The 16578-nt window shown below is 38.2% G+C and overlaps 4 protein-coding genes across 17 annotated transcripts in view; all 4 read left to right on the forward strand.

The window, feature by feature from the left end:
* Nucleotides 1–6516, forward strand: part of LOC103457710 (clathrin coat assembly protein AP180) — a 29074-nt gene extending 22558 nt beyond the window's left edge. For 4 of the 13 annotated variants that reach the window (XM_017302224.1, XM_017302216.1, XM_017302215.1 and 1 more), the window contains 5 exons: nucleotides 1818–1904; nucleotides 3791–3852; nucleotides 4739–4816; nucleotides 4894–5004; nucleotides 5479–6516. In XM_017302224.1, coding sequence (XP_017157713.1) covers nucleotides 1818–1904; nucleotides 3791–3852; nucleotides 4739–4816; nucleotides 4894–4980 — 314 coding nt within the window. In that variant the 3' untranslated portion in view covers nucleotides 4981–5004; nucleotides 5479–6516. Of the gene's footprint in view, nucleotides 1–1817; nucleotides 1905–3790; nucleotides 3853–4738; nucleotides 4817–4893; nucleotides 5005–5124; nucleotides 5162–5478 lie in introns of all 13 variants that reach the window. The other 9 variants (XR_001776101.1, XM_017302217.1, XM_008398062.2 and 6 more) reach the window with 9 other exon arrangements.
* Nucleotides 6517–7108: 592 nt separating this feature from the next.
* Nucleotides 7109–9555, forward strand: LOC103457715 (C-X-C chemokine receptor type 2-like). The gene has a single exon (XM_008398068.2). The coding sequence runs from the start codon at nucleotides 7821–7823 to the stop codon at nucleotides 8766–8768; it is 948 nt and encodes a 315-aa protein (XP_008396290.1). The 5' UTR covers nucleotides 7109–7820; the 3' UTR covers nucleotides 8769–9555.
* Nucleotides 9556–10315: 760 nt separating this feature from the next.
* LOC103457714 (leukotriene B4 receptor 1-like) lies at nucleotides 10316–13386 on the forward strand. 2 transcript variants are annotated; one of them, XM_017302225.1, is made up of 3 exons: nucleotides 10415–10440; nucleotides 10524–10589; nucleotides 11879–13386. In XM_017302225.1, exon 3 carries the CDS (start codon nucleotides 11934–11936, stop codon nucleotides 12858–12860), a length of 927 nt encoding a protein of 308 aa, XP_017157714.1. In that variant the 5' UTR covers nucleotides 10415–10440; nucleotides 10524–10589; nucleotides 11879–11933; the 3' UTR covers nucleotides 12861–13386. The 2 variants fall into 2 exon arrangements, with proteins under 2 accessions (XP_008396289.1, XP_017157714.1); XM_008398067.2 differs by lacking the exon at nucleotides 10524–10589 and having other exon boundaries at nucleotides 10316–10440.
* A 1231-nt stretch (nucleotides 13387–14617) lies between these two features.
* Nucleotides 14618–15715, forward strand: LOC103457713 (C-X-C chemokine receptor type 4-like). Its single transcript, XM_008398066.1, has one exon. The coding sequence runs from the start codon at nucleotides 14667–14669 to the stop codon at nucleotides 15552–15554; it is 888 nt and encodes a 295-aa protein (XP_008396288.1). The 5' UTR covers nucleotides 14618–14666; the 3' UTR covers nucleotides 15555–15715.
* Nucleotides 15716–16578: the final 863 nt, after the last annotated feature.

A 16578-nucleotide genomic window follows, 5' to 3' on the forward strand; every position in this document is an offset into this window, starting at 1 on the left:
CGTCTCATCTTTGCATGATGCCATGTCATTTTAAATCTAATATCCTCACATCACCCCAGAGCATTATTCTGATGCCATCCTTTCTGGAAGCTACGCTGTGGCATTTAACCTGTCAAATCTGATGCTTCACAGTATTTGTCACTGTTAATTTTGGTAACTGTTAAGGAAATAGTCCTCCGTAATTCAGTTCATCCCTTTGTGTTTTATTGGCAAAGATTCCATTTAGTTTGTTAAAAGTGTGTTTGTATTTAATGATGATTTTCATACACGTATGGTACCTTGCAAAAGCCATGATTGGACTTTTTCCACATTTTGTCATGTCACAACCACAAACTGTAGAGTGCATTAATGGGATTGTGAGGTAAAAATTCACATTCCAGCAGCGAAATGATGATAAAGTTACAGTTAGACATACAATTTTTTCAAGTGCTATCATGGTCTAGTCAAAGTCCAGACCAGTTTCTAAATTCTGTGGCCAGATATTCACGGGCACATCAGATATTTTCTATAAACATTAGAGTTGGCTTTGTTGATTTACACCAAACTGCCTGGTCTAAAAATAATGGTCTAACCTTCAACTAAAAATAAAATAATTGTAAGGTTCATCAAAATATCTGCAAACTACATAAAACTATTCCAAACATACTCAAAGACTTTTGTCATTAAACAATCAAGCTGTACATGTTGGACACTGACAGCTTCTTTGACAAGTTCAAATGTTTTTATTGCCATAAATTAAATGTTGGTTGTTAAACAAAAAACACAATATCCAGACAGAACAGCTTTGTGAGAAAGTTGTCCCCAACACAGATAAGACACAGCAGACAGAATGTCACAGATGCTGTGGAATAAACTTTTGAAGGGATATCAATAAATGATTTATGATAATGGTCAATAAATGACTTTTGCAAGGCACCATATTTGTCCACTACTGATTTTGTTGTTCCTGTCTAAAAATGGTAAGTTCCTTTAATGTAATCACTCAAAACGTCCTCAAGCCCTGATCCATGTTCATCTCACTCAGTGCCACTTACCTAATGTCTGCTGTACTGCTGCTTTATGGCTTAACTCTTTCTCTTTTCTTCTTTCCATATAAAAATCTCCACTGAACTCTTTGTCACGCGCTATTTAAAAAGCTCAATATTTCTTTCTCACTTTGGCATCTCTTGCTTGTTTTTGCTATCCTCTCTTTTTTTCCCCTTGCGCCTCCCCTGCTCTCTTTCTCCATCTGGCTCTTGGGCTGGCTCATTTCTTGCTTCCTGCAATTTGATTGGGTGAGTTGCGTTGCTCTTTAACACGCTAAATTCCCACAGTGCACTGCATTGCAGTGGCTCAGCTACACTGCACTGTCCCCTCCACCACCAGATGCTGGATGCTGAGATAGACTGTCTGTGAAAAACAAAAGCAATATGTATAGTGTTTAACATCTAACCTGACTTAATTCAAGCTACAATGCTAGGATAAAGTCAGCTGAAACCTATTTGCTTACTTATATCTCTAGCTATTTAATATTTATTTTTAAAGAAAACTTAAAAATAGGTTTGTATGTATTCATGCGTCTTGCTATTTTTTTCCACGCACACTATATGGAAATTCTTTGTCATCATCTGAACTCACTATAATCTCGGTGTTTATTGATCATCCCAACTGCTCTGTTGTCATAGAGACACCTTTTCGTTGTCATAGTAATCACCAGTTATAAGGAGATGTGCTACAGAGTTGTGGTAGAGTGTGAGAATAGCTCACACAGGATGCTAATGTCTGCCTTCATCTCCCATCCTGCCCCTTCCTTTCTTCTGCCCCCCTCCCTGCTGTAGTATTTGATGGGCTAGGCGACATAATGAAGCCCACTGTGACCCCTCAAGCGGGTGACGTTGACACCTCCATGGCTAACATGGCAAGTAGTAAGTAGTCATTTAGGATAAGTGCAGACTCGAAGATGATGCAAAGTAATGTAAAAAAATGTGTATATTTAGAGGATACGGCTGCTATTTCTCCCTTGAGATGTTAAACATGCAGCACAATAAAAATGAAACTACAGATTATCCTGCACAGTGCTTTACAGGCTTTATACATTGACTTTCTCAGGACTGTTAGAGAAGCATTGCAGCAAGAGAAACTAGTTTCTCACTGGGCATCTGTTATAATTTTTTACAAGTACAACCATTGAGGCTCAGAGTAATATAACCGCAGTCACTTACATTTTATTTGATCATGAAAAAAATGAGGCAAAACACATAATTTAACAAACAGAAATTGGACAATGGATCAAAATAAATTGACTTCACACTCTTAGTGAGACGTCACCATCTATCTATGTCTCACTAAGCTCAGCCAACAGCTGACCCCTTAGCAAGATTGAAGATATTGTCATACTTTTTGCAGCAGTTGCTGCTTTTTCATGAATCCCAATGTCTATTCCAAACTAATCACAATCCGGTTGGATAAATTTGAGTCTTAATCAATTTAAACCCCCATTTTTTAAATCAACATGTTGCCATTTTGTTGTTGTCAATTTCTGTTTCATATGCGTAAACGAGCCATTTCATTTCCATGTTCTTAAACCATTGTGAATTAGTTTATTTCTGTAGCTATTTTTTTATGAGTTATAAAGTCATAAAATGATCAAATGTGTTGCTAAACTTGATTTAGTTGTATATCACTTACTGAAGATTTTGTTTTACACCTTATTTCTACTGAATGTGGTTGTCACCCTAATTTGGAGCAACTCTTTTGAATAACAGTGACTCACATAGTAATGTGAGGAACTTCCTGTGGGTAGGTAGTAATTAGAGTGGTAAGATCACATTTTCTAATGGCAAATATTTAGGAGATTATCATTACTTCAGGTGATGAGATGTAACATTAGATATGAAACATCCCCTACGGATTAATGCATGCTCGGTAAGAAGCCTCCAGACTCTTTTTGAAAGGTCAAATGTTGGCTAACGACTTGAACTGTGAAAGCTTGAAATAGTGAAGTGAAAATGAGCAGCTCCCTCCTGTTTTAAAGAAAAGGATGTTCAAAAAAGAACAGCAAACGTTCACTTAAGTTTCTTCTTGTTTTGAATCAAAGAGCCAGATTTTATTATCTTGTTAACCCGAAATCAGTCAGCGTTTACTCAGGCATTTGTGTGATCTTTCAAAGTTGCTCAGTAATGCTTAGTGACCGTCCTTTAACTCGTATGCAACTATAAATCAAGTGATGTATCTATTGGTTGTAGCTGGGAACCATCTTGTTGGTAGTACACTACTATTTTGCATATCTTTGAACTGCAATATCTTTGCTGCTTTTATAGATTCTGCTAATAAAATGTTTCTAGTGCTTTAGTAGCACTTCCTTTCCTTTCTTATTTCTTGAAATATGTTTCACGTCTCAACCAAAAGGCTTTTTCAGTTCTGCAACATGCCCATGTTCAGAACTAAACAGGTCTGTTAGATGAGACAAAGGGCATTTAAGAAATAAGAAAACGAGTCCAATTGCTTTCTGTTGAAACCCTTTTGATTGTGATGACCTGTTTGAGAGAGAAGTGGTACCAAAGCCAATAAAATAGCTGTCATGTGTGTCTTTGTTATACATAAAACACAACAACATTAAGAAACTGTTATGTGCTCGAATGACATAGTTTTAACAAAAGTCCTCTCAGCCTTAGAGGGCAATAGAAAAGTCTGATGAAGTTACAACAAGACCAGAAGACATTCACTCTAGGTTGTATGATTTCTCCAGTAGTGCAAATGAAAGCAGTGATTTTGCAGAACCTCTCTATTTCTGTCTCTCTCCTTCTCCAAGACCTCACAATGGGAACTGCAGCGGCTCCTCAGGTAGCTCCCCCAAGTTGGGGTGCACCCATGGTAAATGTTGTCTGCGTCTAATAGCATGGAGTGGACCCGCATGGCAGAGAGGGCGCACCTGTAGCAGCAATCTCAAAGCATTGCCTTCATTTTGTTCTCCAGTACCCAGGCGTTGCTCAGAGGGCAGGTAACGCCTGGCGGATGCAGGGTTACCCGATGGTACACATTTAGAAAAGCAGAGCTGCTATTTTCTCATGCAGCACTACAAATTCAGGAAGGTTTCATTTGAACTTTGGGGGAAAAATAACTTTTTAATATGTGTGTACTGGAGAGTGATGAAGAGACAAATGGTATGACTAAATTAGGAAGCTGTTGCTTGGAAACAACTTCTCATTCTCTAAAATAAATACTGCTTTACTGAGTCACTGAATTCACTTCGTATAGCTCGACTCTTTATTGACACACTTGCTCTTTTGGCAAACGTATTCCCTCCATGATACACGTGTCAGTAAAGAGTAGCAGTAAGGGTTTTGTGTTGCGGGCTTGTGTTCGTTTCTCGTGTGCTGTGCTGTTTTGTCTGTCTTAAGCCTCACTTTTGTGTGCCACTGGGAAGCATCAAAACATTCTGTAGCCATTTTTGTTATGTGGTGGTTTTGCAGCATCTCTCATTTATGTTATATGGAGTATAGTAACATCCCAAACCTCCATCTCCGTCCCATTCCCTCCACACCTTTAGACCATTCCCATGGGTCCTGCTCCTTATTTGGGGACTTACCCCAACTTCACCATGGTAAGATAGCCCTTCCAGTCCAGTCCAGTAATGCTCCATCTGGACATTACCGGCTATTGATGGACAATCAGCTACTTAGGTGTCCCTCCCTCCGCCATCAGATGGCAGACATTCTGTCTAATTGTTTGTTTATCCCTCCATTTTTCCATATCTAAGGCACCAGTTGCTGGAGCACCAATGATGCCCATGGCCAGGCCAGGCTTCCCTGCTGCAGGAGTGACCCCGGGGGCACCGGTAATATGGACCTAAATGAGTTACTAGTTACAAACCTGCAAAGCAAGGGTGAATGCTAATATCAGATGTGTTTACAGATGTCTCCTGGAATGACCCAAAGCCCCAGAAAGCCCCCACCACCCAGGAATGCTCTGGATGACCTGAATATCAAGGACTTCATGTAGACTGCCTGACCCATTAACCCCAAGGTAGGAGTTCCTAGTACTTGTATATCAGCTCTTCATAAATGTGTGTGCATGTTTGCGTGTGTAAATAATATTACCTGCAATGCACTAGTGTAACACTCTCCATTATTTACCACATAATAGATCATGTTTCGTGCAGCAGATGAGGCCAGCACTCATGGTAATTTGGGGTTAGTGGAATAGTTTTGCATGAAAACATAACACAAACCTAAATCAGCTACTGTGGAGTGGAAGAGTGACTTTACTTCTGTACTTATTAATATTCTTTAGAAAATGACTGCTTAGAGATGGATGAGATGGAAGCTAAAGTTCTAAATATAAAGGTATAAATTTGAATTCCAGAACAGGTCAAAGCCCAAAGTGATTAAAGATGAGTAAATCTATTTCTTAAAGTGAACTTAAAGTGCATCAGGATAAGTAAATCCGGTTCTCTCGTTATGTTTCAGTCCTAACTTCCCTTTTCGACCCCCTCTGTAGGTTTGTCATTGTGTCTGGAGATCTGTGGATATGGATGTCTGCAACCCCCTCGCCCCTCCAGTCCCTTCTTCAGCCAGCCAGCCAGCCATCATCTCTTTGGTCTTTTCCCCTCTAACCCCCCACCAGCCTTGACTCTTGTAACAAACTCTCCCTTCCTATCTAATGTTGTAGCACAACTGTGAATATGAACCCTAGATACAGAAAACCAGAGTTATGTTTCAATGTGTGTGAGTGTGTGTGTGTATTTCAGTGTTAACCTTTACTTAATATACTATGGAAAAATAAATGACCAAAAAAAAAAAAAAAGTCAATAAATGTGTATTTAGAATCATTCAGCATATCAGCTGACTTGGAATGGTGGAAATATGTTGGTTTCTTTTTGCATCAACCAGACAAGGACTGTGTTTAAAGTTAAATGTGGACTGTGTTCAGTGTAGCTTCACTCGCCAACCCCTAAGTCACTCTCCTCTGCCCCTGATGTCCAAACCAGTACTGAGCGATGTTTTATGTCATTATTAACTTGCTTGTACCCATATTAGCTTGGGATTCATCCTCCCACCTGTCAACCTCACAACACAAAAGCACCATAACTGAACTTGCACTGTTCATCCGGACTTATAATTGAGCACATCTGCTTTCTGTTTTACATTCAGTTTCATTCGTTTTGACATTGTGTGAAACATGCAAAAAAAAATAAATAAAAATTGTGAACTGTTCAAATTGACATATGCATTTTAGACTACTTTAAATGACAGAATTTACATATTTTCAGTAATCTATTGTTAAAAAAGTATAAATATATTTATTTTTAGTTACTTTAAATTAAAGAAAAAGAGCAAGTTCGCATACATTTCCGCATTTTCTTTGTTCTTACTTCTCTGTCAAAAAGAGATGGTATTGAATGGAGTGTGTTCTGTGGCGCCCCTTGCTGGTGTGAAGTGATACTGCATTAAAGCATGCAACAGGCCAATCTGGGATGCATTTTAATAATCTCAGTGAGCTTCTTTTTTTTTTTTTGTCTTGGTCTTAACACAAGTAGAAGTTACAGTGAAGGACACGGTTTGTGCATTGGGGTTTTAGCTCTTTGGGTCATTTCTGATGCAGCAGCAGTCGGTACATTTGCTCATGTGCAGCCTCTGGGTCTTACAGGCTTACTGTAAAACACGCAAGTGTTCACTGGATGTTTCTCTGTGTTACTTATTTTAAAAAGGTGACTGTATTTTAATCCATTGTGGCATTAAGTGGTATTAACTGTTGAAAGAAAAATAAAAGACGAGTATGACACATTAAAAAGATTGTGGATAAGTAACGTTTGTTTGGTATATGAAGGCTGTTTGTCCATTCTTTTTGGTTTTTGTTATAATGAATGGTATCGTCCACTCTCCCCCGCCTGCATGTGAGTCCGAATTAGATGCAATAAAAGACGAGTAACACATCCAAATACCTTTTGTTGTAAGTCACTTCTTGCTTGTTTTTTTTTAACAAAATGGCCTTGACTAATAAATATATATATTTCTTAGTCAAGGAACAGATAATCCAAAAGTTCAGAAAAACATGATACAAAAATCGGCAAAAGAAAACAATCAAAAGAAAACAATCTTTTTTTTTTTTTTGCAAAAAAAGCAAACATTTTTTTACTATAGATTTGACTAATGCTGTTTTATATAGATTTAATTTGTTAGATCAGTCTCATATATTTCACTGTTGAATTAATAATGTATTAATCATTTATACTTCTAATCAATACATTAGAGTATTACAGAAATCTCTTAAGTTCACTAAACTTTTGACACCATAAGAAGCAGTCAGTCCTCACAATGTAGTATTTGTTGGAAAAATGGTCCTTACAATGTAACAAATGCAAGACCACATAGTATGTTGTTCCATCTTCACAGTGACTCACCCTAACCCTTCCATTCAATTTTATAGCCTAATCCGACACTTACTCTAAACCTGACTAACCTTAACACAATTCATGCCACAGTCCTAAACCTGAGCCCTTGTCCTAAAAAAAACACTTATTCTTATGTGGCTTTTGGCCCGATAGAAATTCGTCCCCATGTAATATTTGATAGGAAAATGGTCAAAATGCTTGTATCAAATACAAGGCCACACACACACACACATACACACTAAATCTAATACCAGTAAATGACTTCATTTTAACAACTTCAGATGTGTGCATGCAGAAAGTTTCGGTTCATAAAACATGTGGCTTGTTTGTGTTGTCTTCCATTTATAGTTTGTTTCTAACTTCCGAATTGACCACCCACTGTGTTACATTGACAACATATTCATAAACCATCAATTGCTGAGAGCACAGCTTACCAGCAAGACACACCATGGAGCAACTCAATGCCACTGCGGCTAGCACTAACTTTTCTCCTGCAGAACTTCCAACATTCCCCTCCTGGAAAGCAGGCGGTCTGGTTCCTGTGGTGGTGTTCATCTTCTGCTTTCTACTGGGAGTTCCTGGAAACATCGCAGTGATTCTTCTCAAGCCTAACTGGCAGAATCTGTCCAGTCTGAGCCGGACTTTGATGCTAAACCTGGCTGTGTCTGACCTGCTGTGTCTGGTGACTCTTCCAATTTGGACATACAGTATCCTCTATGGATGGATATTCCAGTTAGCAGCCTGTAAGCTTCTAGCTTATCTTGTGTACTGCAGCATTCATGGCAGCCTGCTGACTGTAACTGCGTTAAGCGTCCACCGATACCTGGCTGTGGTGCGCCGACAGAGGTGCAATCAGGTGCGGAAAAGAGTGCTGCTGCTTCTTCTCTGGCTGGTTGCTGTCATCCTTTCCATTCCTACTTTGGTGGTCCGACAGCTGAAAACATATCAGCAGTCAGCAAAATGCCAATCTAAGTTCACCTCTGAGACACAGTGGGTGGTTTTGTTGCTACTGGAGAGCCTGTTTGGATTTGTTTGTTTTTCTTTAGTGGGTTGTACATATATTCGCCTGCACAGGAAGGTTAACCATACAGCTCTTTTCAACCACCCCCAGACAACCCGACTGATGACCAGCATCTTCGTGAGCTTCTTTGTCCTGTGGATACCATATCATACGATCAACCTGCTGCGTGTGGCAGCTATATGTCTAAAACATATGGACTTGTTAAACTTTTGCATGGACCAACATGAACTTGTTGTGTCACTTACATTCCTACACAGTTGTCTGAATCCACTCCTGTATGCCTTTTCTTCTACTAAAATGTGCACCGGCTGCAAGCAAAATGCATCAAACCAAGGAAGTCGTCAAGACATGGCAACAACAGCAGAACCTCGATGATGACAGCTAAAGATGTCCTGCTTTCACACAGAACAGATAGGGGTGGTTCTTTTAATTGATTTCATATTTTCATTGCAAAATCTGCTTCTAATACAATTTGTCTTACAAATGACTACAGTTATTTGTAGTCATTGGTTTCTTTATCCTTAACCACAAATTCCCACTATCTTTGCTTTTATTTGTTTCACAACTCAAGTTGATCTTTAGTCTACAGTCAAATCCAATAAAACGAAGTAAGCTCTTGGATGAAACTCATTTGTGAGATTAAAAGAACCTTTTGTAATTTGCTAGCTTTAAGAAAGTATTAAACATATTTGTGATTAAGCTAACATTTTTGTATTAAAATATTTACTACTTTGTTCAGAGTCAAAATTTTAAATACACCAAAATTATATGCCATTAAACAATTTGGGATATTTGCTGTCATGTCTGTGGAAGCTTTTGATGAGTTTATTGAGCGCATCTGAGTTAGTTGGAGACACACCTGTTGATGTAAGACATGTTTGAAAGACACTGCTTCCTTATGTCAAAATAAAACAACTTGGCTTATGTGTAGTGTCATTTGTGACTAATAATACAATTACTACCACAGGCTGTGATGGTAAAAGCATGTTGAACACTTGAACTCTTAGACTCCAAGCATTACTTCTCAACCTGCACAGTTAGCTGCATCAGTTGCCAAGGACCCAATTTTATCAACAAGACCTAGCATGGACCAACTCAATTCAACCGTAGTCACCTCTAATGTCTCTTATTTGAAACATATTTGAAACATACTTTCAGTGGTTCATATATTTTATTATTTTATGCAAACAAGATATGGCTTTTTATAAACAAAGGTAAAACAACCCGAACAGATAATCAACTAAACCATTGGCATCTTCTCTCCGGGTCCCTCACCCGTTGCCTCACGCACACCCGTTGCCGTGGCAACCGCCTGCGCTCCGCAAGCCGAGCAGTGATTAGCTTAAAATCGCTGCTCGGCTAGCAGCGATTTTAGCTGATATTGTTAGCTAACAGTCTAACATTGTTTCTTTTTCTTTTTTAACGATCTAACATTGTTAGCTGATATTTATTTTTGCCATTATTAATAAGCGCTCCCGAAGACAGCTGTGGTAGATTAATTAATTTTAAACTCCTGCTCTGCTAGTTATTTTGATAATGGAACCGAAATGCACTTGCGATGCACCTTGTTGAAACAATAAGAGATTATTATTTTTGTTGGGTCATTAATTTGAACACGTTTTGTAGATTTATTTTGTTCTTTTTTGTTATGCTTCTTCTTTAATAAAATTACGAACGTTTTGATAAGCGAGTCAGAGGAGGGCGTGCTGGTCTCAGGGTCCTGTCGGACCTAATGCCCAAAGCTTACGCGATCGACGTATTGCACCTCCTGCTCTAGCAAAGCACGAACAGTTCAGAAACAATTGGAAATGAGGAAAATATCTATTATTAAACCTTGAGCGTGCGAGGACTGAGGCAAACGTAGAGCACTGTGGCAAATGATACAAGTTTTACGGGTGTGGGATCGGTAGACATATAAATTAAATTCCTGCTAAAATATGTTTCATAGTTGTCCTGTAATTGGTGGTTTTTGGCGCCCCCTACTGGTTGCCTATAAATTCGATGAGAAACCGAGAATTCCACGCAGTCTGATCAGCGCTCTGCTGTGGTAAGTCAACAAATCCTGTTCTCTTCTGAGTGGACTTGGAGGTTTGTTCAAAGGGTAACTTGAATCGTTGTTGCATTACACAGAGTGATAGATTAACCAGTAGAGAGGGCTCACTGCGCCATTTGTGCTTTGTCAATCACTAACTGCGGGTATGTTACATTCAATTTAACATAATTACCAGTAATTTATGTTGTCGGTTATGTTTGTCAGTTTGTCAGTTATGTTTGCCAGTCTGTCAGTTTGTTTATTAGTTGTTTCTATGACGACATGACATGGCCAGGTATATTTTCTGCTAATCACCAGAGGACGTTTCTGGTGATTAATTTTGACTGCTGTTTGTGATTATTTTTCTAACTTCTTATTAAAACAACCAAAACAAATTGTATTCAATACATTTTTTTTCAATTGATTGTGTTCTGAAGCCATTATGCGATCACATGTCACGGAAAATATAACTGAATTGCGCAGTCTGTTGCGCAGTGGGAATTTTATTTTCCGTGACATGATATATATATATATATATATATATATATATATATATAAACAACAGTTAAGAAATGAATTACATCAAAACCAATCATAACATTTAAAGTAGTGAAATACAAATTGGAAATTTATGAATAGCCAAGACTGATGAACATAACTTTCAAGCTGCTAAGACACGTTTTCACAGGAAAAACTTATGTAAACATTATTTTCAGATTTGTTCCTGAGGCTTTTTACTCCTCAGGAACATTCATCTGTTCATTTCAAAGTTTGATATTGGACTCACCTTTAGAATACTTGGTCAACTTTAGTTGCACAAAATGTATGAAAAACATGATATGGAATTAATTCATTGGGATTGTGCATGCAAAATAATGGAACAAATACTACAAAAGCTTGGTAGAGAATTGTTAACACTTGAGCTGTGTCCGAATTCAGGGTCTGCATCCTTCGAAGGACGGATTTGTAGGCCGATTACGTCACAGCGTGGCGGCAAGGCCTGTCCGAATTCAAAGACTCCTTCAAATGCGGCCTCCAAATGCGTCCTTCTTTTTCCCAGATTTGACGGATGGGTCCGGTGTATCCTTCACGGCCCTCCATATCCCATAATTATTTTGCTATATTACACTTTAAATGACACAATGTGATTTGGTACAACGTTTTTAGGCGCCAATTTAAGTGTGTTTCTTTCTCCGCTCTCTGCTTCACGCTGTCATGGTTGCTAGGCAACATGAGTTACGCTGAGGTCAGGCCGGGGGCAGTTGGTGAAGGCTAGACCTGTCCGAATTCACAGCGTTTCTCTTCCGGTCGTTATTTATTCGTGGTCTGTGAAGGACCCGTCCTACCTAGATGGGTCCTTCGAAGGATGCAGACCCTGAATTCGGACACAGCTTTAATCTGCATCAGCACAGGAGTTCCTCTTTGAGTTCCCTCTTTGTTACTGTGACTTCAGGACACTGAGAGAAGAAGCTGTGGCTCACAGCACATCGTTCCCAGCACAACTCAAGATGGATGAATCAAACTTCACAAGGTTCAGTTCTAACGACTCTTCCGCTGGATTACCTGAGCTCTCTTGGAATCAACGTGGTGTGATCCCGGCAGTGGTATTAACTTTCTGCTATCTAGTTGGAGTTCCTGGAAACATTGCTGTGATAATAATCAAGCCTAACTGGAAGCATCTGTCCAGGACGACCCGGAGTTTAATAATGAGTCTGACCATGTCTGATCTAATGTGTCTGCTTACCCTTCCACTGTGGATTTACAACTTACTCCTTGGATGGGCATTCGGCTTTGTAGCCTGCAAAGTTCTATCATACTTTGTGTACGTTACAGTTTATGTTAGCCAAAGCACTGTGACTGCGTTGAGCATCCAGCGCTACATTGTTGTTGTGCGTGGATGGAAGTGCGACATACATAGATATGTGGTGGTGGCTCTGCTTTGGCTGTCATCTTTTACTTTGTGCATCTATGTTTTGGTGACTGAACAAGTAACGAATGACGGACCATGGATCCGTTGCATACCCAGTTATTCTTCTGAGGCACAGTGGCTGGCTGTGCTGTTCACAGAGATCTTGTTTGGACTTGCTTCGATTTTTCTTGTCACATTATCATACATATCCCTCCACAAGAAGGTTACGAGTGCAGCCTTTTTTAACCATCCAAAGACAAGCAGGCTGCTTATTAGTATCATTCTAACCAATTTTATTATGTTTTTTCCACTTCATGTGGTCAATATGCTGGGTGTGTTAGGGATAATTATTAAAAACAAGAAGATCCTGAAGTTTTGTGCAGACAGTTGGAGTTTAGTCAAATGTCTTATATTTACAAATAGTACCTTAAATCCACTCTTGTATGCTTTTCTTTCTAGTAAATTCTGTCCGCTTTTCAAAAAGGACTTGACCAATGCAGATGAGGGAACTCTCCGAAACACCTGACATTGCTACAATTGCAGAACTTTGATGACAATAGTGACAAATGTCAACCCACCCCCCCCCACCCGCCCCAGCCACACAAAAAAAACAAAATAAGTTTGTTACTTTTCATTTAAACTGATGTCACATCTTCTACTATCTCTGTTTGTTTTATTTTTTTCTGCAATTGCTTAAATCAGAAAGTTGATTTTGTCCCTTTGTTTATGTAAAATTTATCAAATTACACTTTATATAACTGTATCACATTTGGTTTGCCAGTGATGTTTTTACCCATTGATCTTTGCAAGTAGTATTTTAATTTGTTTTCCTTATATGCCACTTTTTTCTATGCTAACACTGTTTAGACTGTCACCTGTATCTGTACTGTATCTATATTTACTGCTAGTTTTTTCCATGACTTTTTCAAAACATACATAGAAATACATTGCTTTCATATTTGCTCTCTTCTTACTCTCAATCACAATGAATTTGTACTGAATTCTGTCTAGAAAACATGGTGAAAATTGTAAATAAATCTTATGTTGACATATTTCTTCCTTTCAGAGAAATAATTAACGATGCATACATTCATATTGATTTGGTTTATTTATTTCCCCAATTCAAATCAAATACTTGTTATAAAACAGTACAAGTTCCCCTGTAGGATACCGATAGGTAAAAGGTTTGCTATCTCTATAAACCCAACTAAAAGCATCAAGTTCAGAACCTTGCGGCGATATCTCATGCCTAGCATGCGTTGAAATGAAAACTCCTTTTTGACAGGAAGACATCCTCAACAGTGTCAGCGTACATAATAAGATGTCACAACTAACTTAGGCTCTGAAAAGAAAGAGTAGGCAAACAAAGAACTCGGAGGTCAAATAAATTTTTAGCTACATAGGTGCTATTTCCTTTTACCATTTAGGTGTCACAACACATGATTCATTTCCTGGCACAACTGAGAAAGAAAAAGCAAGATGTTTCTCAGTGAAGCACCCAAATCGCAACTAGATTTCAATCACTTATATTGCCAAAATTGTTTTGTAGTTTGAGAAGCACTTACACAGATATAGCCCTCTGTTACCACAGTTATAGCCTCAGCTTTAGGTAAATGTGTTGATAAGTAAAAAGTACGGCCATATTCAATAAATTAAAATTTGTGCTCCAATGTGGCTCGTTTGTTAGATCAAAAGTACCTTAAGATATTAACAACCTTTAAGCAGGTATTTAAAATATTATTTTCTTTTAGCCCACATTTCTGTATCAAGACAATTGTTTTTAGATCAGTCTCATATACTGGTAATCTATTTTTAAATGAATTTTCATCACATGCAAGTAGAAAATCCTAATTAACAGAAATTAAGACTTGAAAATTGTCTGTGTAAAAATCTGTGCGTAATTAATGTTACAATGTGATTCACTTGGTGAATTAAGTTAATAAAATAAATACCTTTTGACAAAACAATATGACTGCAGTATCTATCAATGTAATTATGGAGCATTTTTGTTTCTAGTTTTACTTGTTTAACAGCATTGAAAATAGACTCAAAATTCTGTTTCCGACTATTCACCAAAGATGGTATATAAAAGTTAGACACATTGTTTAGTATCTTGCTTGGTCTATCTGCAAAGTACTTGTTTCTAGGTGTAAAAATAGAGATGGTTTCTTCAAAATCTACCATGACTTCATGCACACTCATGCAGCTACTAATAAAACAGCTGCACATTACATATCAGCATCACATTCTCACAGGTCCTCTTTGACTCCCCACTTTACTTGGACTAGACATTTGCAAGCATCAACTGTTAAGATTGGACGGAGACAAAACAATGGATCAACTTAATTTCACCGTGGTCACTTTAAACTCGTCTTTTCCGGGACATCTACCACATTCCTCCTGGTACTACAATGGTCTCATCCCTGGAGTGGTGCTCTCCTTCTGCTTTGTCCTGGGAGTACCTGGAAACCTCGCCGTCATTCTTCTCAAGTCTAAATGGAAGAAGATCTCCAGTCTGAGCCAGAGTTTAATGCTGAATCTGGCCATTTCTGATCTGCTTTGTTTGCTGACCCTACCACCAAAGATATACGCTTTGTTATTTGACTGGAAATTTGGCTTGGTGGCCTGTAAGATTCTGAATTATCTTCTGTACACCAGCATTTATGGCAGCCAGTTGACTGTGACTGTGTTAGGCATTCAACGTTACCTACAAGTGGTCCATCAGGAGAAGTGGCATCAGGGACAAAAACGAGTGCGGCTGATTCTGCTCTGGCTGGTCGCCATCACCCTGTCCATCCCTAATTTGGTGGTTTGGCAGGTGACAACAAACCAGCAGTCGACCGTCTGCCAACCACGGTACTCCTCTGAGGCACAACAGGTGGTCATGTTGGAAATGGAGACGCTGTTTGGATTCTTTTCTGTGTTGCTTGTGGTGATTTCATACATTCGTGTAAACAGGAAAATTAAAAATGCCATCTTTTTCAACAATCCAAAAACAACTCGGCTGATTACCAGCATCATTGTGAGTAATTTTGTTCTCTGGGCTCCATTTATTGTCATAAATGTACTCGGTGTGGTGGCTATTTGTGCCAAAAACAAAGGCTTGTTCAATTTTTGCTCAAAGACATGGAACCTTGTCAAAGCTCTTACAGTTGTAATTAGGTGCTTAAATCCTCTCTTGTATGCCTATAATTCGAGAAAAATTATGACAACATCCTAGAATGCCCCAAACAATTATTTCAAATCAGGTGTGTGTTAAATAATTCATTTTTGACGGTAGTGGGAATATATTTGTTTTCTAACAATATGTAGTAACCAGAGCTAGTTTCTGTCTCTGCTCATAAACTAGTTTAGCAGAACAAAGAAGACTGTACTCTTTCTCTTTTGGTTGCAATGCTGACATGTTAAAAATAAAATGTAACTCAGTTCCTGCTGTGCCTTCCGGAATGATATATATATATATATATATATATATACCTTTTTTATTTTCAATATTCATTCGTGGGAATGTAAATTGATGCAACAAAAATGTTTATAAAGTCTGTCTGTCATACATATTCTTAAAAACGACCTTTTTCTATAAAAATACAAACAGATTTTTGATAAGCCTTAATTTCTCTTCATTATGAGAATTTTCTGCTTACTGCTAATGTTAGGATTAAAATATTAAATCAGACAAATAAAAAGCGCTTTTACTACAGATATGTGTGCTCAATGTAAAGTATGTTCAATCCCTGCTTAGAGATTGGGATTTTCAAAAGCCACAACAAAAGGCAATTTTTTTTTAAATAACATGAATATCAACTTGACTAAGAGAAGGCAGCATTTTCATTTGGCTATTTTCTCTTTTAGAGAAGTAATTGGCAAAAAAAAAACAAAAGAAAGAAAAAAAAACAACTTCCTTTTTATCATTGGCTAAAATTGCTCTCCACACAATCTGCATACAAGCATTGATGTGCAAAAATCTCTATCTCTGGATTTACAGTGGTGGTAGAGACAACCTAACCCAAACTAAATTAGTGCAACTGTGAAAACAAATCTTCACTACTTGACTGACAGCAGACATGGCCCATTTTAGAGGCCGTATCTGCTGACATAAGAATAACAATTCTTCAATATCTGCTTCTAAGGATCAAGTCACATGTTAAATGTGAATGTCTTTGCCCTGAAACTGTACATGTTTTATTTCTGGTAGAAGTCGCCTTTATTTGGTGAGCAATATTTTTGCTTACCTCATAATGCAA

The sequence above is a fragment of the Poecilia reticulata genome, linkage group LG21, assembly GCF_000633615.1.
Source record: "Poecilia reticulata strain Guanapo linkage group LG21, Guppy_female_1.0+MT, whole genome shotgun sequence".
In the NCBI taxonomy this organism is placed as follows: Eukaryota; Metazoa; Chordata; class Actinopteri; order Cyprinodontiformes; family Poeciliidae; genus Poecilia; species Poecilia reticulata.

Bases quoted from the DNA above. Each gene is read 5' to 3' on its own strand.
- LOC103457715 (XM_008398068.2), top strand. From the start codon at position 7,821: ATGGAGCAACTCAATGCCACTGCGGCTAGCACTAACTTTTCTCCTGCA.
- LOC103457714 (XM_008398067.2), top strand. From the start codon at position 10,331: ATGTTTCATAGTTGTCCTGTAATTGGTGGTTTTTGGCGCCCCCTACTG. The intron at 10,441-11,878 runs GTAAGTCAACAA...CTGTGACTTCAG, and splicing joins CTGATCAGCGCTCTGCTGTG to GACACTGAGAGAAGAAGCTG.
- LOC103457713 (XM_008398066.1), top strand. From the start codon at position 14,667: ATGGATCAACTTAATTTCACCGTGGTCACTTTAAACTCGTCTTTTCCG.